The sequence below is a fragment of the Panthera uncia genome, assembly GCF_023721935.1.
Source record: "Panthera uncia isolate 11264 chromosome B3 unlocalized genomic scaffold, Puncia_PCG_1.0 HiC_scaffold_1, whole genome shotgun sequence".
Lineage (NCBI taxonomy): Eukaryota > Metazoa > Chordata > Mammalia > Carnivora > Felidae > Panthera > Panthera uncia.
In genome coordinates, this window is record NW_026057582.1 from 64,725,212 (window position 1) to 64,740,574 (window position 15,363).

Below are 15,363 nucleotides of genomic sequence, written 5' to 3' on the forward strand. Positions count from 1 at the left end.
CACATCCTTATAATAATGATCTACGAGGTTCAATGTCTTCTCTCTCCCCATCCTTATACTCTGGCCTGTCTCATACTAGATTCCTCCACTGCTCTGTTCATATAACTCTACTTGAACCCACTGGGCATCATATCCTTCTGAAAGGCCTTTTTGCCCTACCTATTTGCTCTGCCTAGAACACTTTTTCTCCATATATCTGCATACCTGATTCCCTCACTGTCCTCAAACAATGTTTAGATGTCACCTTTCCAATGAATTCCTACCTTGACTACCCTATTTATTTTTTTAAATTTTTTAAAATGTTTTTATTTTTGAGACAGAGACAGAGCATGAGCAGGGGAGGGGCAGAGAGAGGGGGAGACACAGAATCTGAAGCAGCCTCCAGGCTCTTTGCTGTCAGCACAGAGCCTGAGGCAGGGCTTGAACTCACAGACTGTGAGATCATGACCTGAGCTGAAGTCAGACGCCTAACCGACTGAGCCAGCCAGGCACCCCTTGACTGCCCTATTTAAAACTCACAAGCATTTGGGGCACCTGGGTGGCTCAGTCATTTAAGTGACCAACTCTTGATTTTGGCTCAGGTTGTAATCTCATGTTTGTTCAAGTCCCACATTGGGCTTTGTGCTGACAATGCAGAGCCAGCTTGGGATTCTTTCTCTCCCTCTCTGCTTCTCCCACATGTTCGTTCTCTCCCTCTGTCTCTGTCTCTCTCTCTCTCTCCTCTTTCTCAAAATAAATAAAACAAACAAACAAAAACCAAAACACACACTTCCCCCCCAGTGTTCCTGAGCTGCTCTATTTTTTTGCATGGCTTTAATTACTGCCCAGTATACTATATATTTGGTCATTTATTATGTTCATTATTCTTTCCTTCCTAGGATTTATGATCCATGAGGACATGGATTTTATACTGTTCACTAATGTTTTTCTCCCAAATGCCAATATAGATTTCCATTTGTTTCAGATAGTTACTTCCTCCTTAGCCTAAGGAGTAGATTTTTTGTTCATAACTTTGATTAATGGAAGTTTATTTCCCCACTGTGTATGACTTGAGCCAATAATGGTGTCAGAGCTCATGACCATCGTTATTCAGAAGAATGAAAGGGAAAAAATGGGTTCTTTTTTTTTTTTTTTTTTTTTTTCTGAGAGCTCTTATTCCCTAGATATTCACAGGTAGAAATTCACCTATGTCAAACTGCAGACAAACTTGAAAGTAAACATTCTGCCTTAATTAATCTCTTAATTACTATAGCCTAAGGGCCAACTGAGCAAATTAGTAATATTTAGCTTTGATTTCTCTACAGACTGAGGATAAAAAAGTTGTGCCTGCAGTTGAAAATTTTTAAAAAATAGGACATGTTGGTTAACATGTAACATTTAACATGTAACATTTCAAAAGAATTTTTGGAAAATGAGGGGAGTTTATGTTTTTTATTATAGAGGATGGTTAGCCTTTTAACTTCTTTGTGGAAAAGAGGGTAGTAGGGCATAATCTCAAAGTGGCTTAGTGTTTAAGATGTCATTGACATGATACTTCAGAATCTGTTATGATTTGACCTCTGAACCCTTGTATAACTTTGTGTGTTAACGCATGTAATGTCCTGTCAGTTCTGCATTTTGTTTAGATTTTTAGTTTATTTTTGTTACAGTTAACATGTTAACCAAGATCATACAAATCAGGGTCATGCATTAAAATTTTAGTCTGTAAAGTACGAATCACATGTTTTATTCTTTGTTATAGCAGCCTCACGTCAAAGCATGCGCAGAGTATCTCTGGAGGAAGTTCTGGAATTACTAGGAACAGGGTTTCTCCGTGGGAGTTCAGGATTTCTTCGAGCCAGTGGAGATATGCTGAAAGGAACCAGTTCAGTCAGTAGGGATGTTCGAGTTGGAGTTACTCAGGTTAGAGTCACATATCAGTTATCTACGTGTAATGCTCACTGGCCTCTCTAATGAAGATATTAGTATCTGCATATTCCAGGCGTAAATGATACTGTGCAGGGTCATCACTTATGCTCTCATATTTATAAAATAGACATGGTAAGGCTACAACACTCTTTAAAAGCTACATTACAAGTAAGAGAACCGTAGTTACCTAAAAGCCAATGAAATAGGCTATTACTCACAATGTGTCTTTAGTTCCTAATAGAAATTTTTATTTCCTTTGAAATACAAACAACATTTGTTTGTTTCTAGGCCTTATGCTTTCATGTGTCTTGTAGTTTAACATGTTTTCCATTGTGCTTTTGTGTGCTTTTACATTTCAGATATAAGGTACACGTTAGGTATGTATCACTCAGTATGGGTAATAATTGTATTTCCATTTTATGTGGTTTCAACTCCTAAGTAAAAATCATAGCATATAATCTAAATTAAACCTAGGAAAAGTATCTTAGAATAAAACAACACAGAGGTCTCTGAATTATCTTGTGTTCTAAATGCCCTTATGGTTCAAAGTGAATGTTGTTAATTCACATATGTTCTCATTGTTTTATACTGTATACAGATGTTAGAGTTCTTGAGAATGTAAGGTATCCCAGTATAATTGTAAACTGAGTATTTCTAAAAGAACAGATTACATAAGAAATCTACTGTCTTTGTATCTCTGGAGTAAGACCAGCCATTAACATTCATGCAAGTAAAGAGCAGTGATTCATCACTGTAAAGTTTCCTTTCACATTTCTGGACCTAAATTCCCTTAGAGTTAGGGTGTTGGAATATATTTAATTCTTATAATGTGTTCATGTTTGATTTGGCTTTTCTTGTTCAGAATCTTAAAGAGCTTGAATTTGTTCAGAGTAGCCAGAGGCACATCCTGCGTATTGGCTGGCTCTGCTCACTATCCTGCAACTTTGCACAGTCTGACCAAATAAAAATGCAGCATAAATGAAATCCCAGTTGAAAGACTGTGTACTTCATATTTGGCTTAATAAATAAACAAAAAATGTGGAAAGAGTAAAAAGAAACAATAACTTATGTATATTTAGTAGAAGAGAAAATATTAATATAGAATTGAAATTATTTTATTTTGAAGATAAAACTCTTTTCTTTTTTAGGCTTATGTGGTATTTGTTTCAACACTAGGAGGAACATGGCTAGAGAAAAATTTTGCTGCCTTTCTTTCCCATATTCTAAGTCTTGTGTCACAGTCGCACCCTAAAGCCACCCAAACTCAGACTGACGCTGTCTGCGGTCGCCGTTGTGTTTCATTTATCCTCCGAGCTACTATAGGAGGCCTTCTTGGAGAAAAAGCTCAAATTGCTGCTGCCAAGGATATTTGCCAGGCTATCTGGAAGTTAAAGAAAGTTATGGGTATGGATCTACTACAACATTCTGTTTTAACAGCTCTAAAGGAATTGTCCTTTCAGAAAAGCTAGACTGGCTACATTAATACAAAAAACACTTTTGTAATAGAAGTCATTTGTTTTAGGGCAAAGTTGTCAATACATAGATGAGGTATAAAGTATCTCACTTGGTAAGAACTGTCATATATATGTTAAGTCTTAAAGGCTGGTGATAATAGTTCCTCAGAATTCATAGTCTTCCCCTAGAAGTTGATAACAGTGTTTTGAAACAATCCATGTCAGTTCCTGTACTATTTTAAGTCCACTCTGTTTATCTCGTATACCAATAAAATTGGAATATTTTTTAGTTTTCCATGAATTCTCCCTTTCAGTGCGACTTGCTGTAAGAGTAATTAAGGGCTGATGGTCAGGTTGCTTGAACTAAATTGGTTATATCGGTTCATTTCTTTCTCAATTAATGCATGTCCCCATTTTAGTATTTCAGTTAACTGCCTTAAGGGTTTCATATATGAAGAGTGGAAGTATTCATTTTTACCTTTATATTTTGTGCTCCTAACACCCACCCCCTACAATATATTTTAATAAAACATTGATGCATAGTTAGTTCTTCTGCTTCTGTCAGATGCTGTGATGAGTGACAGTAATGTGGAGACCCGGCTTGGCTCCACAGATGTAACAGCCAGCCAGCATATGCTGGTGTGTGCTCTACAAGAACTTGGAAATCTCACATACAGTCTTGGCACCACAGCTGCACCTTTGCTGCAAGATTCAAGTTCAGGTACGTGTTGTTTGTGACTCATCTGTATACCTTGTGTTTACTTTTACTCTAGACAACTTTTTTCCAGGGAAGAGAGTCTCCCTCATATAGCTCATTTATTATAGATTCCATTATAGATTTGTTAGAGATGTTTTATGAAGTGTATATAATCAAAATTAAAAAAAATAAGTATATACTTCAGCTTTTTCTTTTATAATTAAAGGTTTTTCTCTAACTCACCCCCTTAGTTTCCCTTTCTGGAGATACTTAAAATAACATGGAAAAAAGAAGCAAACCTCAATTCTTGTCTCTCATCTACAGTGAAAACTTGTATGATACAAGTAATTCACTTCCTCAAAGTTCCTTTCAAGCAGTCTCCATTTTCTTACTCTCTTGGAAAACTAATCACTTTGAGGGGCACCTGGGTGGCTCAGTCGTTAAGCGTCCTACTTCAGCTCAGGTCATGATCTTGTGGTTCATAAGTTTGAGCCCCGCATTGGGCTCTGTGCTGACAGCTCAGAGCCTGGAGCCTGCTTCAGATTCTGTGTCTCCCTCTCTTTCTGCCCTCAACCCCACTAGTGTTCTGTCTCTCAAAAATGAATAAAAACGCCAAAAAAAATTTTTTTAAGAAAATTAATCACTTTGAGAGATAATTCACATACCAAAATTTCACCCTTTTGAAGTATACAATTCAGTGGTTTTGGTATATTCACAGAGTTGTATAACTACCACCACTAATTTCTGAATGTTTTCATCACGCTAAGAAGTCCTATACCCATTAGCAGTCCCTCCCCATTTCCCTTCTCCCAGCCCCTGATAAGCACTAATCTACCTCCTATCTCTATGGATTTGCCTATTCTGGACATTTCATATAAATGAAATCATAAGAATATGTGGTCTTTTATTTAATCATTTTTAAAACTCACTTTGGATGGCTTTTGTCCTTTGTGATATGTTTTTCCTGCTGACTGAAGTTTACATTATGTTTAGTTTGTAAGCTCTTATCCCATATTATTGAAGTAGTAGTCAACGTGAATTGTTACATGTTTCAGTGAAGTAGTATGTTGAATTACAGCAAATACAGACTTTTATTCTTAACTAGTAGTGGTACTCCACTGTCTTCATAATTGGTTACTAGACTACTGAGGACCTAGCAAAGCCTGTTTTATTTAACATTTTATTCTCAGGTAAGAGTGATATGGCATATAGGAAGTGTACTAATTATGTAGATAAATGTGCCAAAAGAGATTTTTTAAAACGAGGAGGATGGAGCATAATGTGACATTTCTTTTCAAGGTGTTTTTGTTATTTATTGATAATTTTTATTCCAATACCAAATGAATAGTGATCTCAAGATCAAAAAGCAGAACATTGGCTTATTTAGGAAATAAAATTTTTATTTTGTGTTTTAATTTAAACCAGTTTTCATGAGACATAGTAGTAGAAGTAATTACAAATAAAAATTATAACTATGTTGTCTTTTTTCTATTCTGGTTTGACTTTTGATAAAGGTAATATATTTTATATCCATGTGGCTGCTTATTCTTTTGACTTTTTTTGGCTAAGTGAATTTATCTGTAGAGCTAAGTCTTTTTTTCCTGTCCTTCCAGGCATTCTTGACAGTGTCATTTCAGTTATTGTGCATCCTAGCATTTCTGTTCGACTAGCGGCAGCTTGGTGTTTACACTGCATTGCTGTGGCATTACCTTCTTACCTAACACCTCTTTTAGACCGTTGCCTGGAACGGCTTACTGTACTTAAGTCTTCACCTGAAGCAGTGACTGGCTTTAGTTTTGCTGTGGCAGCTTTGTTGGGAGCAGTGAAACATTGTCCTTTAGGAATTCCTCATGGAAAGGGCAAGGTAATGGTTTCATTCTCCACATATGATAATGACATTGCCAGTTTTTGCTAAAAACATCATCGTCTTGTGTATCACCCAGTCAAAGCCATGTAGGACAAATTTCTGAGCAGTCAGCTAACCTACTTAATTTTTAAATATTATCGAATAATTGCTGTGAAAAATGAAGGGATAGTAAAAAATATTTTACCCACTCTTAAACAGGAGTGCTTTCTGTGCTTTTTATTGGAAATATCTTCCTTTAGTAACAGAATTTGTTCCTGAAGGCTTTGTTTTGCTATATATTTAGCTCTGCCATAGAAGTGCATTTAAGATTGCATGTAAAAAATATAATAAAATAAAATCGCATTGTAAAGGACAAATCTTAAACTTTTTAAAGTAATTTTGTAGGCTATAGTTATAGTATTGTTGGTAATAGTATTTTAAAATTAGTAGTATTTTGAAAATAGTTAATGTTCTTAGGAATCAAGATTTTCCATATTTAAAAAAAGAGAGTTGCAGCTGTAAAATCAAGGAAGTAAAAGCCCCCTATGTTAAATTTGAATGGAAAATATTACTGTTCCCTGATAATTTTTTTCTTTTCAAAAATACTTAAATCCTCACTCTGTCCAGTGACAGGACCTAAAAGCATTGACAACCTGGTAGCAAGGAAAACCCCCAGTGCTCAGATTATGGCTCAAAACCCATTTTAGCAAAAAGGAATCAGGGCTACATGAAGGAACAGCTTGTTCCAGATCTGGGGTAGGAAATGCACAATATAAACCTCAAATATCTTGTCATGCCAGAGAACAAGGAAGTCATCAAAGACTACTGTGTTCATTTTAAAAGAATATAGAAGGTAACTTAAGGGTCTCCTGCTGACCTAAGATGGGATAATGTGTGCGCAGTAACAGTGGTTTGAATAACTAGGAATTATAAGTTATCAGAGAATGTTGTTTGACAGTGAAAGCCTTTTTAATCTAGGGCTTACACACGTATGAGTATTTTTTTAGAAATAAATCACCATTGTTGCTTGCTTTCTCACTGTCACTCTTATGTCATTAGTATTATATTTGCCGTTTAGGCTTTACAAAAGAACATACCGTTACTTCAGAGGTTCTAAAACTATTTTGAGGATTGCCAGTACCATTTGAGTATGGTGATTGGCAACTTTGGGACGTGATATTCATTTAAATTCATTCTTTTATTATTTTAGTTATATTTGAAACTAACATATGTATCTTACTAAGCAAAGAATTGCCATTGCATGTATTTAATTAAATTTAATATCCTCAGATTTTACTAGTTTAGGCAGAAAGGATTGGTTCATTCTTGTTCTTATTGAGTGTTACCCATTGGTTATATAGGCTGCAAGTAGTCCTAAGTTAGTAGTAAGTTGATTGGTTTGCTTTATTTATATTTTTATTCTTTTGGTTAGTTTTAAAATATACTAGCCTTCCTGTTTATAAAATTTATATGCCAGCTCATAATACTTGCTGCTTTTCTAGAGGTGTTTGGTAACAGAGATGTTTTCTCAGATAATAGATGCCTCAACATTGGCCTTTGTACTATATAAGTATGCATTATCCATAAATATGAAATATCTGGGTTTTCCTCCTTTGTTTTACAGTACTGCCAATTTCATAGACTTTTAAAATAAAACATTTTTATGAATCCCACTCTACTGTGAAACTCACTTCAATGCGAGACTATTTTGAGTACTTTTAACCTCTGTAGTATATTGCCTCTGGAAAGATTTTCAGCCACTCAGATATCAAAATAGTATGCAAATTTTTAAAAAGACAGATGCCTATGATGAAACTTTTTCTGGTAATTACAGATTTAAGGTAATTGCTTAAAACTAAAATTAACACAAATTCTAATATACCTTAACTTGAACAGTTGTACAATGTCATCATATGTGCTCTACAAAGAATTATAGGGTTGCTGTATACAACCTAATATGCCAGTATTTAACCTTAAAATTTAACAGTTTTTATAGTTTTCTCTATGATGTTGTCCTGTGGTATAGTCTACATGATTGACAGTACTTTTTCACTTTCATTTGTCATGAAGGGTTAATTTTTCAAGAGATTGTTAGTTGCTGTCATTTGTCATTAACCTATAAATTGATATGCTTTTTTTTTTTACCTTGTTCTTCTCCATGTAAATAGATTATTATGACATTAGCAGAGGATTTGCTGTGTTCAGCTGCTCAAAACAGTCGTCTTTCAGCCCAGCGCACACAGGCTGGATGGTTGTTGATTGCTGCTCTGATGACATTAGGTAATGACAGTCTTGTGGAAGGTTTACATAATTATGACGTACTCTATGTTTTCTGAATGTAAAGTATTGTATGATTTGAGGAGACTAATTTTTAATATATCCCAGAATTTAAGTATCTACACAAACATTTTTCTTCTGGCAGTCACCTTAGGAAGCCATATATTTATTCCATTCCTCAAAATGTTTTCAGATCTCCTTATTTGAAATTCTCTTCAAGACCAATTTATGAGCCTTATTAGGATAAGTCAGTTCAGGCTTAACTCTGAATGACTCTGACTTTTCCAAAAATCATTCACATCCATCTTCAGGGGAAAAAAATTTCCACAATGTGAGGGTTGGCAAGAAACCATACCATAGACTGTAAATCCAATTCTGTAATTGTTTTGAGAATTGGTAACACTAATAAGATAATTGAAGGGGATAGGGTTCATTATATTTATTAAAAATCAGCAAGTATTTTATGGTCATGACTTTTGTATTTGCATCCTATAACTTTGAAAATCAATTTTATTACTTTTTTAAAGTTGCATTTTAAATCTCTCTTTTATAATAACATTTGTTGCCAAGATATAAAACTGGCTGGATTTAACCAATAAATCATTTTGACATCTCTGAAGTAATAAGATCTAAAAGGAGCTTAAATTAGAGTACCTGGATAGCTCAGTCGGTTGTATCTGACTCTTGGTTTCAGGTCTGGTCATCATCTCATGGATTCATGAGTTTGAGCCATGTGTCAGGCTCTAAGCTCTCAGCACGGGGCTTGTTTGGGATTCTTTCTCTCTTTTTCTGTCTCTCAAAATAAATGAATAAACTTAAAAAAAAAAAAAAAAGGAATACTCCCTAAAAAAATTTTACTTTAATTTAATTTAAATTAAATTAAATTAAGCAATCATAATTGACGAACCATTTTAAATAATGTTCTTGATGATTAAAGAGATTTATTGGACTGTATCAGGGTTCAGCCTATGGGCCAAATTTGACTTGCCCTCTGTTTTATACAACCTGCGAGCTAAGAAGAGTTTTTACGTTTTTAATGGTTAAAAAAAATATTTTGTGATCATGAGAATTACATGAAAGTCAGTTTTCAGTGTACATAAAGTTTTATTAGAGCGCAACCATTATCGTATATATTGTCTGTGGCCTTTAAGCACTACAGTAGCTGAATTAAGTTATTGCCAGAGACTACGTGGTTTGCAAAGCCAAAAATGTTTACTGTCTAACCCATTACAGAAAATTAGGCCCCTGGCATAGGTCATCATTTCACCACGTGATGGGGATAATGTGGTAAAACTTTTATTTGCTTTTTACTGGGTGTTTCTTGCCTGCCATATTGATGATTTTGGTTTATTAAAGGAGAAAATAAACTACTTAATAAGTGCAATATTTCAATGAACAAAACTTTTCAGAACAAAGTAATTCCATTGGAAGACGACTACAAGAAATCCCTTCTCTTTTAAAGAGATTAGTACATCATATTTTACTGCATAATCATAGTCAACATACAAAAAAGGATTAAAATTTTAAATTGATATTTTTAATTACTGTGTTTTCTTGGGCTTTAATCTCTTGTTTTATGTATTATTATTTACCTTTATTATCAATTTTTAGAATATATTGCTAATAACCTAGCAGCTGTCAAAGGTGTCAGTGAGGTTTTTACTCTTAAGTATCATTATGAACTCATAGATTTTTATATATGTGTTTCAATCCATTGCAGTCATTATTCCTTTTGATCCTCAAATTGTCAGTGAAAGCCCCTTCAAGCTGGTTCATGTATCCTTTTGACATGAACCTGGTATTCTTTGATAACATGTTTACGTTTGGCATAACAAGATGTCCCAGCTTTTACATTACATTTTCTGCTCCAGGCTTGCAACCATTTTCCAAGGAGTGTTGATTCTTTTTTGTGGGAAATGGTATGTAGACCATCTGAGTGCTTCATTAATTTTTGCCTTGAAGTTTTAACACCTTTTTTACATTTTCAGCATTTCCTTTACCATTAACAGTTTCCATCACTGTAAATATATTCACTATTCTGAACTAATGTAAGCTCAAATAGACCACATTCAAATCAGTTCCTCAGATGTAAACTACAGCATTTTTAAAACTTTTTTTGTTACACTTTCCACTTTATCTGATACCACCTGAAGTAACTTGGATTCACCTGTAGACATCTACATGGCTTATAGATCTGTGAATGATAAAGTGTGTAGTTTTTGCTAGGTACATTATTCTTGGTGTGAATAAACTCACTCTTGTTTATGTATTCTCTTTGTAATTACTATGTACTCATTTTTATTAAGTTAATTCATATATGTCTCTGAAATGACATTGTAGGAAACAGGCACTGTTCACTACTGAATTAGTGAGATATCTTAAGGATGTAATGACAAATATATATGAAACTTGTCAACTGTGGGTATTTTCAGTGACTCTACACTTTTTTTTTGTATCTGACTAAATTTTCCCTTCAGAATTTCCTCTTTTCTCACAGCCTAGTATATGTGAATGTGTGTGTGCACATACATGTATTCACACACAAAAACCTTATGGTTACTTACTCTTAATGGCCTTATTCTGATTTCCTTTTTTATTACAATGCTTGGGGTTTTTTTTAGTACTACTTCATCAAAGAAAGCAATGAGCAAAGAGTAAAGAATTATGCTTGTTTTGAATTACGCTGTAGAAGTTAGCATATGGCTTCTTCCCAAAAAGGTCAGAAGAAAAATGAAGAAATTAATTCTATTTTAATCTACTATAAATCAAAAGCATAAAAAAAGATTGGCTTGCAGTTGCCCTGTCATTTTGCCTTTAGCTCATCTCTTCATATGCAAATTTTGAATGATAATTGCTTAATGTCAAACATCATATAAATGGTTATCATGAGTCAAACACTATTTGATATATAAGCTCATATAAGCCTCAGAAAGGGTCCATTGAAATAAATGCAATTATTACTCCATTTATAGATGAGGAAATTGAGGCACAAAAAGGTTAACTTACCCAAGTTTACACAGCTAGTAAGTTGGATGGACCAGGGTATTAACCTGGTGGTTTTCTAGAGCCCATTGTTACTAGTTCTAGGTTATGCTGCCTTACTACAGAGGAAAAACATACAGTGCACAACATGGGAATAATAAAAAAGGAATACTTATAAGATACTTTAAGATAACTCGTAATTTTAAAGAAAATAACTTTGGGAGAAAAGCTGTGAGTTTGTTTTTTTGTACTAACTAGTTTTTCTTTTTTCTTAATTTGACGCTATCAAGTAAGATGATATCATTGTACGTTGCCTTTCATGACTGAGTTTATTTATGATCTCTCATTTCATAAATGTTACTGACCTGAAGTTTTTTGTTTTTTTTTTTTTTAAAGTCCTATCAGATATATCACGTCTGATTTTTGGCCTGGAACAAGTTGCTTTCAAAAATTAGCATTACTCTCAGTATACACTGTTATTTGTTACCCAGACAGTAGCACCTTGGATTTACACGATACAGTACAGTTCTTCAAAGTACTGTGAAGTGTGCTCTATCATTTAGATCTGACAAACCCTCGGAGACAAGTAATGTAGGTAGTGTTACCTTCATTTCATAGTTAAAAAACCAAATCTACAGGTCACAGCACTAGTAAAAGAGCTGACCATAGAGCCCATACTCTACTGTTCCTTGTTTCTTCTCTCTGTAATCCACAGTACTTTAGATAGCAATTCTTTCAGAAGTAGCACATTTATTGGAAACAGAAGTTAAGAAAAGGGGCAAATTGCAGTAGTGGATTAAAATACATTTATTTGAAGAGAGAAGTGCCTGCTTATTAATTGAATTTAAAGATTAACGCTTTGGGTTTTTTTATAAGTGACAAGTTAAATAAATTACAGGTCCTGCAGTTGTCAGTCATCACCTTGCTCGAGTTCTGCTGTTGTGGAAGTGTGTCTTTCCAGTGTCTCCTAAAGATCTAGAAACAGAAAAGAGCCGAGGAGATTCATTTACATGGCAGGTAACCTTGGAAGGACGAGCTGGTGCGCTCTGTGGTAGGTCAAGTTTGGTTTGCTTTCTCCCTTTCCTTTGGCTTTTTCCCACTCTTTAACTTTTCATGTGTTTATATCTTTAATGGTGGAAATATCTACTTAGGATATTTTTGTAATTGTATATAATTAGTGATTATAACAAATGTACGATAAACCAAAGTTAGAGCTCTGATACTTAGGATAATGCATGTTTTCTTAGATGTAATCCAACTGAGGACTGTCAAGATTGCTTTGTCTTTAGTAGGCATTCATTCCTCTTTTTAGAAATACTAGGATTGGATTTAATTAAGTACAGTTTCCATTTAGTTTTTTGTATATGAAAGTTGTACCCTCCCATAGTATATGAACCATTTAAAAATAGCATCTACAGGGGCGCCTGGGTGGCGCAGTCGGTTAAGAGTCCGACTTCAGCTAGGTCACGATCTCGCGGTCCGTGAGTTCGAGCCCTGCGTCAGGCTCTGGGCTGATGGCTCGGAGCCTGGAGCCTGTTTCCGATTCTGTGTCTCCCTCTCTCTCTGCCCCTCCCCCGTTCATGCTCTGTCTCTCTCTGTCCCAAAAATAAAATAAAGAAAAAAATAAAAAAAATAAAAAATAAAAAGAAAAAATAAAAAAAAATAAAAATAAAAATAGCATCTACCATGAATATTTGAACTAAGGAAGAAAGTATTTCTGGAAAGACATGGAAACATTGACTTTGGTTTTGTTTGTTTATTCATGGCATTTTTACCCTTAAAAAATGAAGACCGTTTTTAAATTCATCTTGAAACTCAGTCTAACTTTAAAATATTCATTTTATTCTACATATGAAGTAACTCCTTCTGAAAACTTGTGTTTCAGGTAACACCTATTAGAACCCAGCACTGTTGACTCAAATGTCATCATAGTTTTGCAGAATTAGTGTAGAACTGGCAAACTTGAGGTTCTAAGCTAATTTAGCTCAGAAGCTGAGTAAACCCCAGGAAAGCAGCATTTTGTTAACTTGGTTTTTGGTCTCCTTCAGTGATTCTAGGAACTGTTTTGTTTGTTTGTTTGTTTTTGTTTTTTGGCTTTTGGGTTTTTTTGTTTTTTGGTTTTTTTTCCAGCTTGATTAGAGGTAAAAGACTCTAGCTTCCTCTTTGTACTAGAGTTTCAAGAATTTTTTGTTTTTAGCACATTTCTTTATTCCTCTAATAAAAATTCAGAATACTGTACCATAATTGAATGCTTTTTTTCATGGTTCATTACATTCTGCCAAATAAAAATCTGTTCTGTTTTTCAGCTGTCAAGAGTTTTGTTTCCCACTGTGGTGATCTCCTTACTGGGGAAGTAATTCAGCATCTTCTTCCACCACTTCCTTGTGCTGTGGATTTGCTAACTCAGTAAGGATCTGCTATTTAGATATGATAAAATTTTTTAATAGCAGTCAGTTACTGTGGGATTGTGTTAATAGCTGTTTAGTACATTAATAAGGCCAAGTTTGTATGGTTGGTGAATGATTTTCCTTTTGCAGTGGAAGGCAAACATTTAGTTACGTGATTTTTTTTTTTTAGGCTAGGATCTTGAAAGAAAAATACATATTAAAAGGGAAGGAAAGTTACTTGGTGGATATTGTATCTTCCAAACAGTAAGATTTAACCAAGAAATTAAATATTAAGCCTGTTAACCTTTTCAGGTATGCATTTTATTGGTTTGTTAGTGCTATTCTGTGTTCATAAGAACCAGATGCTTGTTAACAGTTTTAGTTTTTTGTTGTTTTTATTTTTCATACATTCGACTTAAACATATAAGAAAACATAAAGAAAATCCAATATATGTCAAGAGCACTTGTAATTTCCAAATTAATATAATGTATAGTTTAAAGAAAGTTTTTCCAGAAAGTATTTAATGATATAAAATTTAGTGTATTACACAAAAATACATTTAAGGTCTGGCTTACAAAGCATAATGATAAAATGAACACTGTGAATCCAACACAACCTGAGGAAGGATTAGCAAATGTTTGCTGTAAAGGGCCAGATTATAAACATTATAGGCTTTGCAGGCCATACAGTCTCTGTTGCATCTACTCAACCCTGTTGTAGCTCAAAAGCTGTCCTAGATAACCTATAAATGAGTGAATGTGGCTGTGTTCCAGTAAAACTTAATTTACAAAAACAGATGATGGGCCAGTGTTAGCTACACTTAAACTGGAACATTAGCAATACTATTGAAGTTATCTGTGACTTCCTTTCTAACACCATTCTTTACTCTTTACTTCAGAGGTAATCACTATCCTGAATTTTATAGTTGTCATTCCTTTGCACTTTCAGAAAGTATATCACATATATATGCTTCCCTAAACAGTGTTTAGTTTAGTTTTGCTTGGTTTTGATCAGGCATATAGTATACTGTTTCTGAGACTTAACTTTTTTTACTCATCATGTTTCTCAACTTCGTCTATGAGTAAGTTTGTTCATTCATTTTGATTGTTATATAATATTTAATTGTGTGAATATATAACTTATCCTAATTCTGTCAGTGAAATATCCAAATTACATATTTTCCAGAATTCTTGTATATTTATGCCAATAGTATATGTGAGTATCCTTTGCTCCAGTTCTTCACTAACATTTACTCAGACATCATTTCTAGCTTTCCAGTAGATATAAGTTGGTATCTCATTATGATTTTAATTTCTATATCTGGTTCCTAATTATTTGTCATTTTATATATTTATTATTCCTTAGTATGTCCCCTTCTAGGAAATCTGTATTCATGCATGTCTTTTATTTTTAGGTAAAATAGTTTTTTGATGAACAGACATTAACTGTCAGATTTATCAATCTTTTACTTTTTGGTTAGTACTTTCTGTCTTTTGGTTTAAAAAATCTTCAGATTTATAAAATTACTTTCTTATATTTCTAAAATATTTAAGGTTTTGTCTTTCACATTTCATTTAAGTCTTTAATCCATGTGGAATTGATTTTTGTGTTTGGAGTGAGGTAGGGATCCAATTTCATTTTACTTTTTAATATGGATAACAGATGGTCCCATTCTTTACTAAAGAATCCACACTAGCTCCAGCAGTTGCCATTCATCTGTCATGTATTGTATTCCTGTATACATGGTCTGTTTCCATGTTCTCTGTTTTGTTCCACTGGTGTGTTTGCCCTTTTCTGAGCCAATACCACAT

The 15,363-nt window shown here is 34.0% G+C and overlaps 1 protein-coding gene across 3 annotated transcripts in view; it reads left to right on the forward strand.

The window, feature by feature from the left end:
• Positions 1-15,363, forward strand: part of HEATR5A (HEAT repeat containing 5A) — a 122,040-nt gene that overhangs the window by 27,770 nt on the left and 78,907 nt on the right. For all 3 annotated transcript variants that reach the window (XM_049612937.1, XM_049612938.1, XM_049612939.1), the window contains exons 7-13: positions 1,742-1,902; positions 3,057-3,312; positions 3,928-4,083; positions 5,673-5,923; positions 8,074-8,185; positions 12,063-12,215; positions 13,471-13,570. In XM_049612937.1, the coding sequence (XP_049468894.1) occupies positions 1,742-1,902; positions 3,057-3,312; positions 3,928-4,083; positions 5,673-5,923; positions 8,074-8,185; positions 12,063-12,215; positions 13,471-13,570 (1,189 nt within the window). The remainder of the gene's footprint in view (positions 1-1,741; positions 1,903-3,056; positions 3,313-3,927; positions 4,084-5,672; positions 5,924-8,073; positions 8,186-12,062; positions 12,216-13,470; positions 13,571-15,363) is intronic.